Below are 16,229 nucleotides of genomic sequence, written 5' to 3'. Positions count from 1 at the left end.
GAATGTGATCGGATCACATCGGATCAGCTGGTTGTGGCTTTACGCATTATTATTAAATCTCAGAAATATCTTCTTCTTTGTGCTTTTGTTTTTTATTTCAACTCAGCCTATTTTCGGACTGTCGCGTGCGGTGCGGTGCCAGCGTCACGCAGGTGTGTATTAGGAGTTTATAACTAAGTCACGTCGCGTGCACGAGGCTCCTGGACCCGACCTGTAATCCGGAGAGGGATCAGCATCGACCAGGGTGGCTGCAGACAGATGAACCGGCTAAGTGACAGACTGGCCAGAGCCAGGTCCGGTTCTGTGCTCTGGTTCCCTCCAAGCCCAATCATAAACGAACCGCCCCACCACAATAATAATAATAATTATAACAATAATAAACACCAACACATGTTTGTTTGGTTTCAGATGACATGAAAAATGCTCGTTTATAATTCGTTCGATGCACCATCATCACGCTGGAAAGTGGAGGAATGATTGTTTTTTAGAGAAGGTTTCACGTCGTTTAGCAGCAGTTTTTCTGTTTCTGGGTGTGAAGGAGGAGAAGCTGGTGATGCTCCAGTGATGCTCAGACTTCACAGAGCTGCAGCTTCTCGCTGGAAGCCGGCACAAGCAACGGTTCTTCTCATGAAGGCAAAGCATTCGATGGTCCAAATATTCAGTCTAATACACCCAGATGAGAGGAAGCTGTGGACATGTGAGACGTTAAACCTCATCCTTCATTTCAGGTTAATGAGACTGCAGCTGAAGGCATATGCACCACAGGTTTATTCAGGCCTCACCTGCAGCCACATCCAGCCTCTCGTATGTTCTGAGTTATTTGAAATAAATCAGTGTTTATTAGTTCAAAGTATTTTCCATAGTACTCATACAAGAATATGACTGTAGTATTTAATTTCCTCTACTGAGGATAATTAAAATCCTCAATAAAATTGGTTGCAAATGAGTAAAAATATGAAATTAATTAAAACTAACTAGACATCTTCAACTAGAAGCCAAGCAACCAGCGGCACACAGAGATTCCTTCTGGAAGTTCTCTGCTCATCCAAAGAGGCCGTACTACTGGAGAAGGGCAGCATGGCCATCCCAGGGCCTGAGCTGGGAAACCGGGTCTGGATCAGGATCAGGACCAGACTGGTCCTGATCCAGGAAGAAGGATGCAGAAACACGGGAGTATCCAAGACAAAAACACTGACTCCAAGCACAGGTCAGTCCAAGTGTTTCACGTCTGCGCTGATGGATTTTGGAGATCTGAGCCGAGCCATCTACCCAGTTTCCCAAAACCAGAGAAAAGACAAAGATCCCATGAAGAGGCTGCAGATGTGAGGACAGTGTTCCGCACAACGGTAGCTCAGAGACCTCGGCCTGTCTGAGCTGATGCTGCACGCTGCATCGAGACCAGAAGAAACAGCTCATTACATCCCAGTCCCCACAGCAGGACCGATACCTGCGTCACCGCTGTGGCACGCAGCGAGGCGGCGAGGCTGGAGACCCTCCCACTTCACAGATATGCAGGAAATACCTGAAAGCTCAGAGCAGCCTGTCATCATTCCAGACTCAGAGGAAGAACATCTGGAACAAGTGGATCCATGTGATGTGATTCAGACTGGCCGAAGTCAGCGGGTGACAGGAATCTGCGAGGACAGCAGGTCGCTTGCCATGGCTGATGGGGATTGAGACAATATCCACCATCTCATCCCTCCAGTACGATTAGCCGGCTGCTTCCCGCTGTGGACAGGAGTGAGTCACCTCCAAAAATATCAAGCATAAAAAACCCATACGGGTGGATCGATTCATCGCTGCCATCTTTCCTTCACTGAAGGAACGCTGGACAAGAGGCTGAACGAGGGAAACGGGGACTGAAGCAGCTCCCACAACTACACAAAGCGTAGAAGAGATGAAGGACGCTGGTGAGGAGCCTGATGCTGCCACCAAAGCTGGCTGAAGAAGAGCCAGTGGAAAAGTTGCTGTTCCTTCCTACCGCTCTGCTTGTCCTGAATGGCTTCATGCACATCCATGTGGGATTATTAAAAAGTGGAAACAACCACCAGCCTGTGAAACTGCAGATCAAGCTTCTCTGTGCTTGACACGAGCATTGGACGCTTTCTGCGAGCGCTCATGTTGGGCTTGCAGTGACAGTTGTTCCTCCAGAGAAGTCCTGCAGCTGGTGAAAGCCATGGCCACAGAAGGCGTGACCCAGCAGACATCTGAGGTATCTAAGCATAGCATTTGTATGGTACACACTTAAGTCTTTACCATATAAGGTTCTCTGTCCCACAGACTGGATTGACACAAGAACTTGCATTCCATGCAAATGAGCATCCTATAGGCAAACTCTATGACTGGAGGACACAGGACTGAGGAATTTTCTTTGTTTAAACCCTATATAAGACAGAATGACACATCAGGTCTTTAGGTCTTCGTTCTGGTTTTGGGACCTCCAGATTTTGCTGCAGAAATCTGTTTTGATGTCTGAACTTTTGTAATAAACTTCTTTTTATTATTCAAGTCAGCGTCCAGAGACGTTTTTGCCTGAAAGACAATTTTTCCACATCTCCTGATCAAGATACATCACATCCTCAGAGGGCAGAGCTGCTGAGGGGATGTTTGACGTCTGGCGGCCTCCAGGTTGGTGCACAGTGTCACATCTCAACTGTAATCGAGAAGACAATGTTCCTCACAGTCCTGCAGCCTCACGTTCTACGGAGGATGTTCCATTTGTTTCATCTTCGGTTGCTGTCCTGCATGGCTCATCTTAAGACGGCTGTAGAACAAGAAGTTAACCTTCCTGAGTCAACCTGCTTCAGGCAAATGAAAAGTGCATCTCAGGTTCCCTCTGCATTTACAACTGAAGACCTCACCTCCGGGAAAGTGCTGCGTGCTGGGAAAGTAACACAGCTATAGGGTTGGAGAACTTTGATGGATCGACACTGACCCTGGAAGCCCTTCCACAGCGTCACCACCACCAGAAGAGATTTCCTTTGTGTGAGTTCCCCTCCAATCTGGTACTCTGAGGGAGACATTTACTCCCAGGTCAGTCATTGCTTACCAGGAAGGGTTGACCCGGGATGGGCTTGGACATGATGTGTCTACTGTAAAAGAGCTCCGTGTGTATGATGACCTGCTAGGTGATCATGCTGCGTTGTACACCGAAGAAGAGTGGGAAGGGACATGTCATTTATCCGTGGGCAAATTCATGTACATACATATATATATATGTAGAGAGATAGAGAGTTTACAGAGATTTGGATTCATTATGGCCGCTCTGGGTTTCCGTAGCTGGTTGGCTATGCAAGGGCGGGGCTGACCTTTCCCCCGGAAGTAAACATCACCAGAACAACTCGGCTCCGGGACCGTTCCCAGAATTCATCGATCGGCTTCACCGTCAGAACCAGGACCAGCGGCGGAAGCGGAGCAATGCAGACCCCCGCGGCTTCACCGGTAAGTAGGCCGGGCCGAGCCGCCTGGAACCGGCCACGTCAGAGCTGCTAGCTGGGTGCAGCTAGCCAGGTAGCTAACGCTGGGCTAACAGTTAGCTAACCGGGTAGCTTGTGCTGCAAACTCCCTTCAGAAAATGCTGCGTTTTAGACGCAGATATGCAGCCGAACCGGAGAAGTCCGTGACAGGCCCGGTTCGTTTATGATTGGGCTTGGAGGGAACCAGAGCACAGAACCGGACCTGGCTCTGGCCAGTCTGTCACTTAGCCGGTTCATCTGTCTGCAGCCACCCTGGTCGATGCTGATCCCTCTCCGGATTACAGGTCGGGTCCAGGAGCCTCGTGCACGCGACGTGACTTAGTTATAAACTCCTAAGTCATAATAATGAGATAAAGTCACGAGATAAGAAGCCTGTTATCTGTGGGGATGAGACAGAAACGGTTTTATTCAGTGCATGAAAACTTCTCATGTCTGGTGGAGCCTGAGGAGCGTTCCTGACGGGGTTCCACCAACGATGAAGTGCTTCTCTACTGGCTGAAGCGCTGGGTTCTCTGGGAAGTCTTGTGAGGAACTTTAGGCTCTGTCCGACTGTAGGAACCTTTTGCAGTTCTTATAACCTTTTCAGGAACCAGGCCGTTTTTTCGCGCATTCCGACATACAGGAACTAGGGACCAAAGCCCCCAGTTCCTAGAACCATTTTAGCTCCTGCTCCGAGGCAGGGTCGGGGTTCTATAGGAACCCTCATGACGTAGGTGTTTGGTGACTGGTAGCTCCGCCTCTTGCCAGATTTCCGCATTTTGTGTCCCCGCCACATTTAAAAAACACGGTTGCACATACGGACAAAAACAACAACAGAGCAAGCGATAAATGGACCGACGAGGAGGTCGAAGCTCTTCTGACCGTCTACGCTACAGAGGATTTTCAGAGAAGGTTTGAAGGTTCGCAGCGAAATATAAAAATATTCCTGACGATCAGCTCTCAGTCAGAGAACGCAGGATAACGCGAAGCAGCGCACTTAGTCTCTGCAGGACCCGGTCACATGAACGCAGAGGAGGCTGCCTGGGACGGACGAGCTGCAGCCTTCTTGCTATCTGCTGGTTTCTGGTCCGGGTAGCGGCGCGGCCGTCTGCTCGCTGGTTTCTGGTCCGGGTAGCGGCGCGGCCGTCTGCTCGCTGGTTTCTGGTCCGGGTAGCGGCGCGGCCGTCTGCTCGCTGGTTTCTGGTCCGGGTAGCGGCGCGGCCGTCTGCTCGCTGGTTTCTGGTCCGGGTAGCGGCGCGGCCGTCTGCTCGCTGGTTTCTGGTCCGGGTAGCGGCGCGGCCGTCTGCTCGCTGGTTTCTGGTCCGGGTAGCGGCGCGGCCGTCTGCTCGCTGGTTTCTGGTCTGGGTAGCGGCGCGGCCGTCTGCTCGCTGGTTTCTGGTCCGTGTAGCGGCGCGGCCGTCTGCTCGCTGGTTTCTGGTCCGGGTAGCGGCGCGGCCGTCTGCTCGCTGGTTTCTGGTCCGGGTAGCGGCGCGGCCGTCTGCTCGCTGGTTTCTGGTCCGGGTAGCGGCGCGGCCGTCTGCTCGCTGGTTTCTGGTCCGGGTAGCGGCGCGGCCGTCTGCTCGCTGGTTTCTGGTCCGGGTAGCGGCGCGGCCGTCTGCTCGCTGGTTTCTGGTCCGGGTAGCGGCGCGGCCGTCTGCTCGCTGGTTTCTGGTCCGGGTAGCGGCGCGGCCGTCTGCTCACTGGTTTCTGGTCCGGGTAGCGGCGCGGCCGTCTGCTCGCTGGTTTCTGGTCCGGGTAGCGGCGCGGCCGTCTACTCGCTGGTTTCTGGTCCGGGTAGCGGCGCGGCCGTCTACTCGCTGGTTTCTGGTCCGGGTAGCGGTAACTTTTGATGTTTCTAGGAAAATCTGAACGAGGTTTCTTTAGCGTAGAATAACCACAGGATACGCCGAAGCCCTCACGGCCGCCATCGTGCATTCAGACCCTGAACCGTATGGAACCAGGACTCTGCACGGTACGGATCTGGATCTGCTTGGAACGCTGTGCAATCAAAGACAGTCCATGCAATGAAGCTGTGTTTAGTATATGTGTAGACCTTACTTCAGAGCATGATCTGGAGGTGGATCTGTACATGAGACATCTGATTGGCAGCGAGCTGGAGCCTGAAAGTGAAGCATTTCGTTTGTATTTGCTGCGACTGGTGGGACAGTGGATTTCATCCAAACTGATCTTTGCAGCTTTTCTCAAAACTGAATGATTTAATTCTAAACTTGAGCCGGTGTCTCTCTGCTAGAAGGACTGGAACCAGTTAAAAAAGAAGAAATCTCGTCTCTGAGGAAACAACAGGACATTTTTGTCATTCTTGTAAAGTATTGGAGGATGATGTAATTAAACTGAGTTATGTTAGATCATTAATACAAAAAGGTTTGTTTAGATTTGTCCTTGTGTATCTGGTGTGTATCTGGTGTAGGGCTGCAACGATTAGTCGACATTGTCGACAATAGTCGACAATAAAAATAGTCGACAACGAATTTAGCCGTCGACTATTGTCGGCAAAAAAATAAATAAAAAAAACTACAGAGTGAGACATCGTCTTCTAATTTTATCTCTGCTGTGAGTTGCATAATGCACATGTGCAAAGACGGGGGGAAAAAATACAGAGTGAGACATCTTCTACTTTTTTTTATCTCTGCTGAGAGTTGCACATGCGCAGTAAAGTCCGCCAGGGGAAAATATGGCGGCGGACTGGGGAAGAGAACGGTGGCGAAGAACGTTAAAAGTCTGGGATAACTTCACGTTAAACCTTTCAAAATAAATTAAATACATGTGAGATTTGTAAAGCGGACCTTGTGTACCACGAAGTACGTCTGCAACGCTCGAACATTTAAAGAGGAGGAACGTCGGACTTTCATAACAACCTCATGCAAGATTTCAAAGCTGAAAGTGAAATAAGATCCATTTATAACAATCATGAGATTCATAATCCGATTGGTCGACTAGTCGTTTTAACAGTCGGTGACTAATCAATTATCAGAATAGTCATTAGTTGCAGCCCTAGTCTGGTGTGTATCTGGTGTGTAGATGGCGTGTATCTGGTGTGTAGCTGGTGTGTAGCTGGCGTGTATCTGGTGTGTAGCTGGCGTGTATCTGGCGTGTATCTGGCGTGTAGCTGGTGTGTAGCTGGCGTGTAGCTGGCGTGTAGCTGGTGTATCTGGCGTGTAGCTGGCGTGTAGCTGGTGTAGCTGGCGTGTAGCTGGTGTAGCTGGTGTGTAGCTGGCGTGTAGCTGGTGTATCTGGTGTGTAGCTGGCGTGTAGCTGGTGTAGCTGGCGTGTAGCTGACGTGTAGCTGGTATAGTGTAGGTGTTGAAAGTTGTGATTAATCAAAAAAATGTGTAATCATCATTTGACAGCCCTCATATTACAATTACCTGAAACTTGTTTCCTCCTCTTCAGCTGAACCATAAACACACGCAACAAGAGAGAAAAGCTGATCAGCTGATCACCGACAGCCGTCAGGATTCCCGGAGCAACATGAGTGGAGAGGGAGGCAGCTGCTGCACAAGCAGAGACGAGCAGAGATCCTTCATCCAAGGGAAGGTCCGTTAACACTGAATGTTTGTAACCGTGGCTTTGTAGCTAATCCGATTCAAATTTTTATTCTGTATATACACAGCCCTTTGTTTATATATATATATATATATATGGGAATTACTGGTAGTAAGTTCCATCTAACTGGTACTAAGTACCATCTTACTGGTAGTAAGTTCCAACTAACTGGTAGTAAGTACCATCTAACTGGTAGTAAGTTCCATCTAACTGGTAGTAAGTATCATCTAACTGGTAGTAAGTTCCATCTAACTGGTAGTAAGTACCATCTAACTGGTAGTAAGTTCCAACTAACTGGTAGTAAGTTCCAACTAACTGGTAGTAAGTACCATCTAACTGGTAGTAAGTTCCATCTAACTGGTAGTAAGTACCATCTAACTGGTAGTAAGTTCCAACTAACTGCTGTAACTACCATCTAACTGGTAGTAAGTTCCATCTAACTGGTAGTAAGTACCATCTAACTGGTAGTAAGTTCCAACTAACTGGTAGTAAGTACCATCAAACTGGTAGTAAGTACCATCTAACTGGTAGTAAGTACCATCTAACTGGTAGTAAGTTCCATCTAACTGGTAGTAAGTTCCAACTAACTGGTACTAAGTACCATCTTACTGGTAGTAAGTTCCAACTAACTGGTGTAAGTACCATCTAACTGGTAGTAAGTTCCAACTAACTGGTAGTAAGTATCATCTAACTGGTAGTAAGTACCATCTAACTGGTAGTAAGTTCCATCTAACTGGTAGTAAGTATCATCTAACTGGTAGTAAGTTCCATCTAACTGGTAGTAAGTATCATCTAACTGGTAGTAAGTTCCAACTAACTGGTAGTAAGTACCATCTAACTGGTAGTAAGTTCCATCTAACTGGTAGTAAGTATCATCTAACTGGTAGTAAGTTCCATCTAACTGGTAGTAAGTACCATCTAACTGGTAGTAAGTTCCAACTAACTGGTAGTAAGTTCCAACTAACTGGTAGTAAGTACCATCTAACTGGTAGTAAGTTCCATCTAACTGGTAGTAAGTACCATCTAACTGGTAGTAAGTTCCAACTAACTGCTGTAACTACCATCTAACTGGTAGTAAGTTCCATCTAACTGGTAGTAAGTACCATCTAACTGGTAGTAAGTTCCAACTAACTGGTAGTAAGTACCATCAAACTGGTAGTAAGTACCATCTAACTGGTAGTAAGTACCATCTAACTGGTAGTAAGTTCCATCTAACTGGTAGTAAGTTCCAACTAACTGGTACTAAGTACCATCTTACTGGTAGTAAGTTCCAACTAACTGGTGTAAGTACCATCTAACTGGTAGTAAGTTCCAACTAACTGGTAGTAAGTATCATCTAACTGGTAGTAAGTATCATCTAACTGGTAGTAAGTTCCAACTAACTGGTAGTAAGTACCATCTAACTGGCAGTAAGTTCCAACTAACTGGTAGTAAGTTCCAACTAACTGGTAGTAAGTTCCATCTAACTGGTAGTAAGTACCATCTAACTGGTAGTAAGTTCCAACTAACTGGTAGTAAGTACCATCTAACCGGTAGTAAGTTCCAACTAACTGGTAGTAAGTACCATCTAACTGGTAGTAAGTTCCATCTAACTGGTAGTAAGTACCACCTTAATGGTAGTAAGTACCATCTAACTGGTAGTAAGTTCCAACTAACTGGTAGTAAGTACCATCTAACTGGTAGTAAGTTCCAACTAACTGGTAGTAAATACCACCTTAATGGTAGTAAGTACCATCTAACTGGTAGTAAGTTCCAACTAACTGGTAGTAAGTACCATCTAACTGGTAGTAAGTTCCATCTAACTGGTAGTAAGTACCATCTAACTGGTAGTAAGTACCAACTAACTGGTAGTAAGTACCATCTAACTGGTAGTAAGTTCCAACTAACTGGTAGTAAGTACCATCTAACTGGTAGTAAGTTCCAACTAACTGGTAGTAAGTACCCTCAAACTGGTAGTAAGTACCATCTAACTGGTAGTAAGTTCCAACTAACTGGTAGTAAGTTCCATCTAACTGGTAGTAAGTACCATCAAACTGGTACTAAGTACCATCTTACAGGTAGTAAGTTCCAACTAACTGGCAGTAAATACCATCTTACTGGTAGTAAGTACCATCAAACTGGTAGTAAGTACCATCTAACTGGTAGTAAGTTCCAACTAACTGGTAGTAAGTACCATCAAACTGGTAGTAAGTACGATCAAACTGGTAGTAAGTACCATCAAACTGGTAGTAAGTACCATCAAACTGGTAGTAAGTACCATCAAACTGGTAGTAAGTACCATGCTCTTGTTACACTGAAATTAGCTACCAAGACAACGTCAGAGACCGAGACAACGTCAGAGACCGAGACAACGTCAGAGACCACTGCTACTGGTGGTCCTCCCCCTGAAAACCGTGGGTCTGGTGGTCTGAATGAGCTTTGAATGAAGCGTGCGCCCTCTGCAGGGTCATTAATAAAAGGCCAAGCCATGGTAACCAGAAAGGAAGCCTGTCTCTATCTATCTCTATCTTTCTCCGTCCATCTCTTTAGACCAGCTTTCTCTCTCTCTCTCTTTAAACACCCTCGGCCTGTATGGACGGGGCTCAGCTGATCCCAGTTTTACTGTTGGCCAACCAGAGGCAGTGGAGGTCGGGTTCCTGAACCTGGGGAGGGTTAATAAGGTGTTAATTAGTTTTAATGAACACCATGTTCTTTTTATTTCATGTTCAGTACGTGTATAGTCGTGTTTCTTTAGTTAAACTGCTGCTGACAGATTTATTGATTATTCCAGACAAAGTAGTGATGTAATAACAGCTGTTTCTTGTTTTATACCAGAATGAGGTGGAGCAGCTCTACCAGGTGGAGCTTTCTTTATGGAGTCTGTATCAGAGCTTTGAGACACAGCTAAGCTAAACATTAGCCTGCCCTGAGCAGGCTGGTTCTGGTTCATCGGTTACCATGGTTACTCAGTGGCATTCACATAAACCATGTTGATGGAACAGAAGTCTGGATTAAATGAGCCAGATTTACCAGGATAAGTCCGGCTTTCCCTTCATCCAGCTTCATGGAACACCCCCCAGGATAGTGAGTTTGATCTCCCAGGTTCATCTCTTTCCTACTGTCGGCAGTTCAGATCAGCTGTGCGGGCATACGGTGTCATCTTTTTGTTCAGTGTGAGGTCTCCAGCAAATTCAGGCAGATCTGAAGTTGCACCTTTTTATTAGAAACGATAATAGGTCTGTACTGCCTCAAAGAATCATCTGCTCTTTTGAATCCCTACAGGAAGACCATGTTTAATATATAATTAATTGCTCTTATTTCCAAAATTCTACACCCACAAGCAGAAATATGCTGGACCACCTCCCAGATTTCAACCCTTCAGAATTGACCTCATTTTTTAAATGTCTGTTTTTACTGGATAATAAAAACAGTGAAAACCTCATAAACACTTCCTGAATACAGGTAACCGGCACTGTGGATAGATGTTAGTATGTGTCCATCACCACTGTACTGGTGACATCACCGCTGCTGTACTGGTGACATCACCGCTGCTGTACTGGTGACATCACCGCTGCTGTACTGGTGACATCACCGCTGCTGTACTGCTGGCGGGCAGCTTGCCATTCTGAGCTAGAATAGCCTCCAGTTTACGATAGAGCTCCTGCAACGCCAAAGTCTGATTGTCCACAGCTCGACACAAAAGTCTGGCAGCTTGCCAGTGGTCGCCGACAGTGAATGTTGTGATACACCAGGAAACCCAAACAGCAGAAACCCAGTTAACATGAATCCAGATGTATAGATGTCCTCTGCATCCTCAATGTTAAGAAGCGACAGACACATGACCTTCCACACCCCCAGGAATCCATCACGTATCCAGCTGCGAGCGTTTCGCCAGGACAAGCGGCTCCCCTACGCACGTTTTTCAGTTAGAATAAATTTGGTCAGTTGCATTGAGAGACCAGCTGATCTGTCCATGGTTCTAGATGGTTCAGGTTTAGAACAGAAATGCAGAGAGAGGCTCAGATAAGACAGGACATGTAGCAGGCAGAGTGGGGAGGGAGAGAAGAAAAAGCGTCTGCCTTCGTCGAGGACAGGAAGGGTTCTGGTTCTGGTTTGGACTTGTGTCCCTTATCTCATGTGTTGTTGTTTCAGGGTCCAGCAGACGGACTCGGCAGCATCCGGGTCAAACCGGAACCAGATGATGACGTGGAGATCAGGTCGTATCCAGTCTTGAAGAAGCTGTCAATCACTCTAACGGACTGCAGGGCGTGGCTGGAGGGGCGGGACTTCCTGTCTATAGGTGAGACTACCTGAACCAGGTGCCCTCCATACAGACCGAACTTTGCAAAAAGTTTTTTTTATTTTATTTTATTTTATTTTATTTTATTTTATTTTATTTTATTTTATTTATCTAATTTTGTTGCTTTTTTGTTTTGTTTATTCGATGTATCTTTGTTTATTTATCATTTTTATTTATAATTTATTTATTTTTATTTTATCCATCCACCCACCTTGGTTCTGGTTTCCTGTGTGATCGGAGCAAAACTGTGAAAACCAGTCAGAACCAGACAAGCAGGACCTGTCTCCTGACCTCAGACCCCTGTTTCCTGACCTCTGTCTCCTGACTCTGTCTCCTGACCTCAGACCCGTTTCCTGACCTCTGTCTCCTGACCTCTGACCCCCTTTTCCTGACCTCTGTCTCCTGACCTCTGACCCGTTTCCTGAACTCTGTCTCCTGACCTCTGACCTCTGTTTCCTGACCTCTGTCTCCTGACCTCAGACCCCTGTTTCCTGACCTCTGACCCCCTGTTTCCTGACCTCTGTCTCCTGACCTCTGACCCCCTTTTCCTGACCTCTGTCTCCTGACCTCTGACCCGTTTCCTGAACTCTGTCTCCTGACCTCTGCCCTCTGTCTCCTGACTTCTGACCCCCGTTTCCTGACCTCTGACCCGTTTCCTGACCTCTGTCTCCTGCAGATGACCACCCTCAGCTCTGGACCCAGCGCCGCCACCAGACTGCGACCAACAGTGGCAGGAAGATGGTGTACTGCTCTGAGTGTGGGCGAGGCTTCTACAAGCGGGCCCACCTGGAGGCCCACCTGCGGACTCACCGGGGCCAGAGACCCAACCAGTGCTGGCAGTGTGGGAAGACATACCCGACCCTGATGAGCCTGGTAGTCCACCAGCAGATCCACAACCGCAGCGAGCCTTACTGCTGCGCCTACTGCGACCGAACTTTCGCCCTGAAAAGGGACTGGAAGACCCACCACCGGACCCACTCCGGGACCAAACCCTTCAAGTGCTGGTTCTGTGGGGACGGCTTCGGCAGGCAGGACCAGCTCACTGAGCATCTGGAGGTCCACAAGGGCGAGAAGTGCTACCACTGCAAGGTCTGCGACAAGATGTTTGTGTCCTACCAGGGCTTCAACTTCCACCGCAAAGCCCATAAGAACCCCCGCCTGCTCCCATGCCCACGCTGCTCCAAGACCTTCAGCAACCCGCAGAGCCTGAAGCTCCACCAGGTGACCCACTCCAGCAGGAAGCCCCACACCTGCCCTACCTGCGGGAAAGGCTTCAAGCTGCTGACGGGTCTGCGCTGCCACCAGCGGACCCACGAAGACCTGAAGGCATACCGCTGCTCCGAGTGCGGGAAGTGTTTCTCCAGCCTGCAGGGCCTGAAGCTCCACGACCGCACGCACACCGGACTCAAACCCTACCGCTGCTCCGAGTGTGGCAAGAGGTTCACGCAGTCGCCCCACCTTAAAGCCCACATGGTGACCCACACCGGGGAGCGGCCCTTCCTTTGCACCACCTGCGGGAAGCGCTTCACCCAGTCGTCCCACCTGCGCTCCCACATCACGCTGTTCCACGTGGGTGAGAAGCCCTTCACCTGCGACGACTGTGGCAAGAGCTTCACCATCGCCCACTACCTGAAGATGCACCGGCTCAGCCACACCAAGGAGAAGCACTACCAGTGCTCCTACTGTCAGAAGTCCTTCTCCTACCACAACTCCTGGAGGGCCCACGAGAGGATCCACACCGGGGAGCGGCCCTTCAGCTGCCAGGACTGCGGCCAGAGCTTCATCACATCCGGCTCGCTGCTAAGCCACCAGAGGGCCAAACACACCGGCGAGAAGAGCCACTACTGCATCACCTGCGGCGAGTTCTTCTTCACCAGCTCACTGCTGCGCGTCCACCAGCTGGACCACACCGGGGAGCGCCCGCATGCCTGCAGCTGTGGCAAGACCTTCAAGACCAGGGGGGTGCTGCGCCACCACCTGAAGAGGTTCACCGAGCACCGGCCTGCCGATGACTGGACCGCCAACGACCAAACCACCGAAGGCCAGACCGCCAAAGACCGGCCTGCTGAATGCCGGACTGCTAAGTGAGGGCGCCACTGAGGCAGTGGGGCCACACCTGTCCACAGGTCATCAGAAGACATGTCACAGGACCAGGTTCTGGTTCTGATCCAGATGGAGATGTTGTGGTGGTTTGACAGGCCGACACCACCTTACACACCTCTCTGTAGACCTCATATCTGGTCCTTTCTGCGGACCTCGGGTCAGGCTGGTTCTGAACTCCGGTCGGCCTGTGCTGCCGGTCTGAAACTCTGTAGACCTTGACTCGGGTCAGTTCTGCCTTTGAAGATACGATACTACACCTGGAAAAGCTGCTGCTCCTGTTGTCATGGTAACAGCTGGATGGCTGGTTAATCAATCAATAAATAAGCATGGATCAGCTGTTGTTCAGAAGTGTAGAGGAAGTTAAAATGTTTGAGGACTTTAGCTTCTTTCTGACATCATAGAAGAATCTGTACATCTGTAATAGATATTTAGCTGTGATGATGTCACATGACCGTTTATGACATCCTCCGTGTGCTGGACCTCACCATGGAGGACTGGTGAGTTTCCCTGCCAGTGTGAGGATGGATGGACCAGGTTTTTTAAAACCAGTTTATAAAGATGTAGCTCACGGTGTTCCAGACAGAGGTGGTTTTATTTCATATAAACACCAAATCATAGACAGTGTTTATCAAACGGACCTGAGCTGAATGTCTTCTGTGGTCTCGCTTCCCTCCGTGTCTGCTGTTTACTCGGCTGCCTCTCCTTTGGTTTGATAAAGCCAAGGTGGTGATGATGCGTTCAAGGCACGTGGAAAACATGGGTGCAGATCAACTGTAACAATGGCGGTAACCACGAGTTTTACTGATGTGGATGCTACGAAAGATACGCTTGCCTGGCAGCTGTATCGGACGTACTGAAGCTAGATCAGCCAAATTCTCCATCCCTACTCTGGACCCAGACTCAACTCTGGACCTGTTCTCAGAGTCTGGTTCTGGACCTGGACTTGGACTGTTCTCTTTTAGAATCCTGTTAAAGCTGCACTGTTAGAGAATAAAAGCTAAATCCTGATGGTCTCTTCTCGTCCTGATGGATGTAATGAGTCTCGTAACCAGGATCAGGGGCCTGTTGCACAAATCCAAGATAAGGGATTGAGCCAGATCAGCGGTAGGGATGCACCGAAATTAAAACTCTAGACCGAAAACCGAAGCACTGAAAGAAATGATTATGCCAGTTATAAGTACCACTGCGTTCATGGTTATGAATGTGTACTAACCTCATTAAAATCAAGGCACTGCAGTTGTATAAATTAATATTAAAGTTTCAACGAATAAATCAATTACAAAGTTATGAAAATAATAAACTAAATAAAGAATAAACTGTTCTCTTTAGGACAACAAGGTGCCTGCAGAGCTGGAAAATGGAACATCCCCCCAATCTGATGCTCGACGACGAGGGCGCGTCGCCCCACCTTATCCTTGACGACAAGGGCGCGTCCCCCCATCTGATGCTCGACGACGAGGGCGCGTCCCCTCCTCTGATGCTCAGCGACGAGGGCGCGTCCCCCCATCTGATGCTCGAAAAAGAGGGAGCGTCGCCTCCTCTAATGCTCGACAATGAGGGCGCGTTCCCCCCAATCTGATGCTCGACAACGAGGGCGCGTCCCCCCCACCTTATGCTCGACGACGAGGGTGCATCCCCCCATCTGATGCTCGACGACGAGGGTGCGTCCCCCCCCACCTTATGCTCGACGAAGAGGGTGCGTCCCTTCCTCTGATGCTCGACGGCGAGGGCACGCCCCCCCATCTGGTGCTCGACAACGAGGGCACCCCCCATCTGATGCTCGAAAAAGAGGGCGTGTCGCCTCCTCTGATGCTCGACGATGAGGGCGCGTCCCCCCATCTGATGCTCGACAAAGAGGGCACGTCCCCTCCACCTTATGCTCGACGACGAGGGCGCGTCCCCCCATCTGATGCTCGACCCGCCCCCCCATCTGATGCTCAATGACGAGGGTGCGATCCCCCATCTGATGCTCGACGCGTCCCCCCCATCTGATGCTCAACGACGACGGCGCAATCCCCCATCTGATGCTCGACGACGAGGGCGCGTCCCCACCTCTGATGCTCGACGAAGAGGGTGTGTCCCATCTGATGCTTGACAAAGAGGGCGCGTCCCCCTATCTGATGCTCGAAGACGAGGGCGCATCCCCCATCTCATGCTCGACGAAGAGGGCACGTCCCCTCCTCTGATGCTCGACAATGAGGGCGCGTCCCCCCCAATCTGATGCTCGACGAAGAGGGCGCGTCCCCCTCCAATCTGATGCTCGACGACGAGGGTGAGTCCCCCCCACCTTATGCTCGACGACGAGGGTGCGTCCCCCCATCTGATGCTCGACGACGAGGGCTTGTTCCCCCCACCTTATGCTCGACAACGAGGGCGCGTCCTCTTCTCTGATAATCGACGACGAGGGCAGAGACGCAGAAATGCACTGTTCTTCTTGCTGCAGAGAAAGTGTGCGCTCCAGCATGAATCTCTGTGTGTCAGAAATCATTCAAACATGCTGAGTCATATTTTCTCTCTGCACATGATTAATTGGTTCAGATCAATAATTCATATTAACTTAGCAGCTCTAATCCAGACACATCTGCTAAAATAAAAATCTGAAAGTCTCCTTCAAACTTCATCGTGCAGATGTGCACGCCTCCCAACACACTACATGTGTGAGAGCGGGAAGGAAAAGGTCCGGGATGTAAGGCCAGAGGGAAGCGGACTTCCAACGATGTGCCGCTGGTGTCAGTAAGTTTAAAACACTTGTGTGTTTTGATGGTTGAGCTGATGAATGGCAGGTCAGAGATAAACACATCCTCACACAATGCTTGCTCTACATCTAA

General features: G+C 49.2%; 1 protein-coding gene across 1 annotated transcript; it reads left to right on the top strand.

Annotated features, from left to right (window-relative positions):
* Positions 1 to 1,077: 1,077 nt before the first annotated feature.
* On the top strand, positions 1,078 to 14,637 carry LOC121645023 (oocyte zinc finger protein XlCOF6-like). The gene is made up of 7 exons (XM_041993295.1): positions 1,078 to 1,322; positions 2,134 to 2,212; positions 2,944 to 3,033; positions 3,280 to 3,441; positions 6,867 to 7,010; positions 11,151 to 11,298; positions 11,975 to 14,637. The coding sequence occupies exons 1-7, from the start codon at positions 1,078 to 1,080 to the stop codon at positions 13,384 to 13,386; spliced, it is 2,280 nt and encodes a 759-aa protein (XP_041849229.1). The 3' UTR covers positions 13,387 to 14,637.
* Positions 14,638 to 16,229: the final 1,592 nt, after the last annotated feature.

Source organism: Melanotaenia boesemani, chromosome 8 (assembly GCF_017639745.1).
Source record: "Melanotaenia boesemani isolate fMelBoe1 chromosome 8, fMelBoe1.pri, whole genome shotgun sequence".
In the NCBI taxonomy this organism is placed as follows: domain Eukaryota; kingdom Metazoa; phylum Chordata; class Actinopteri; order Atheriniformes; family Melanotaeniidae; genus Melanotaenia; species Melanotaenia boesemani.
This window is presented reverse-complemented; position numbering and strand designations above follow the sequence as displayed.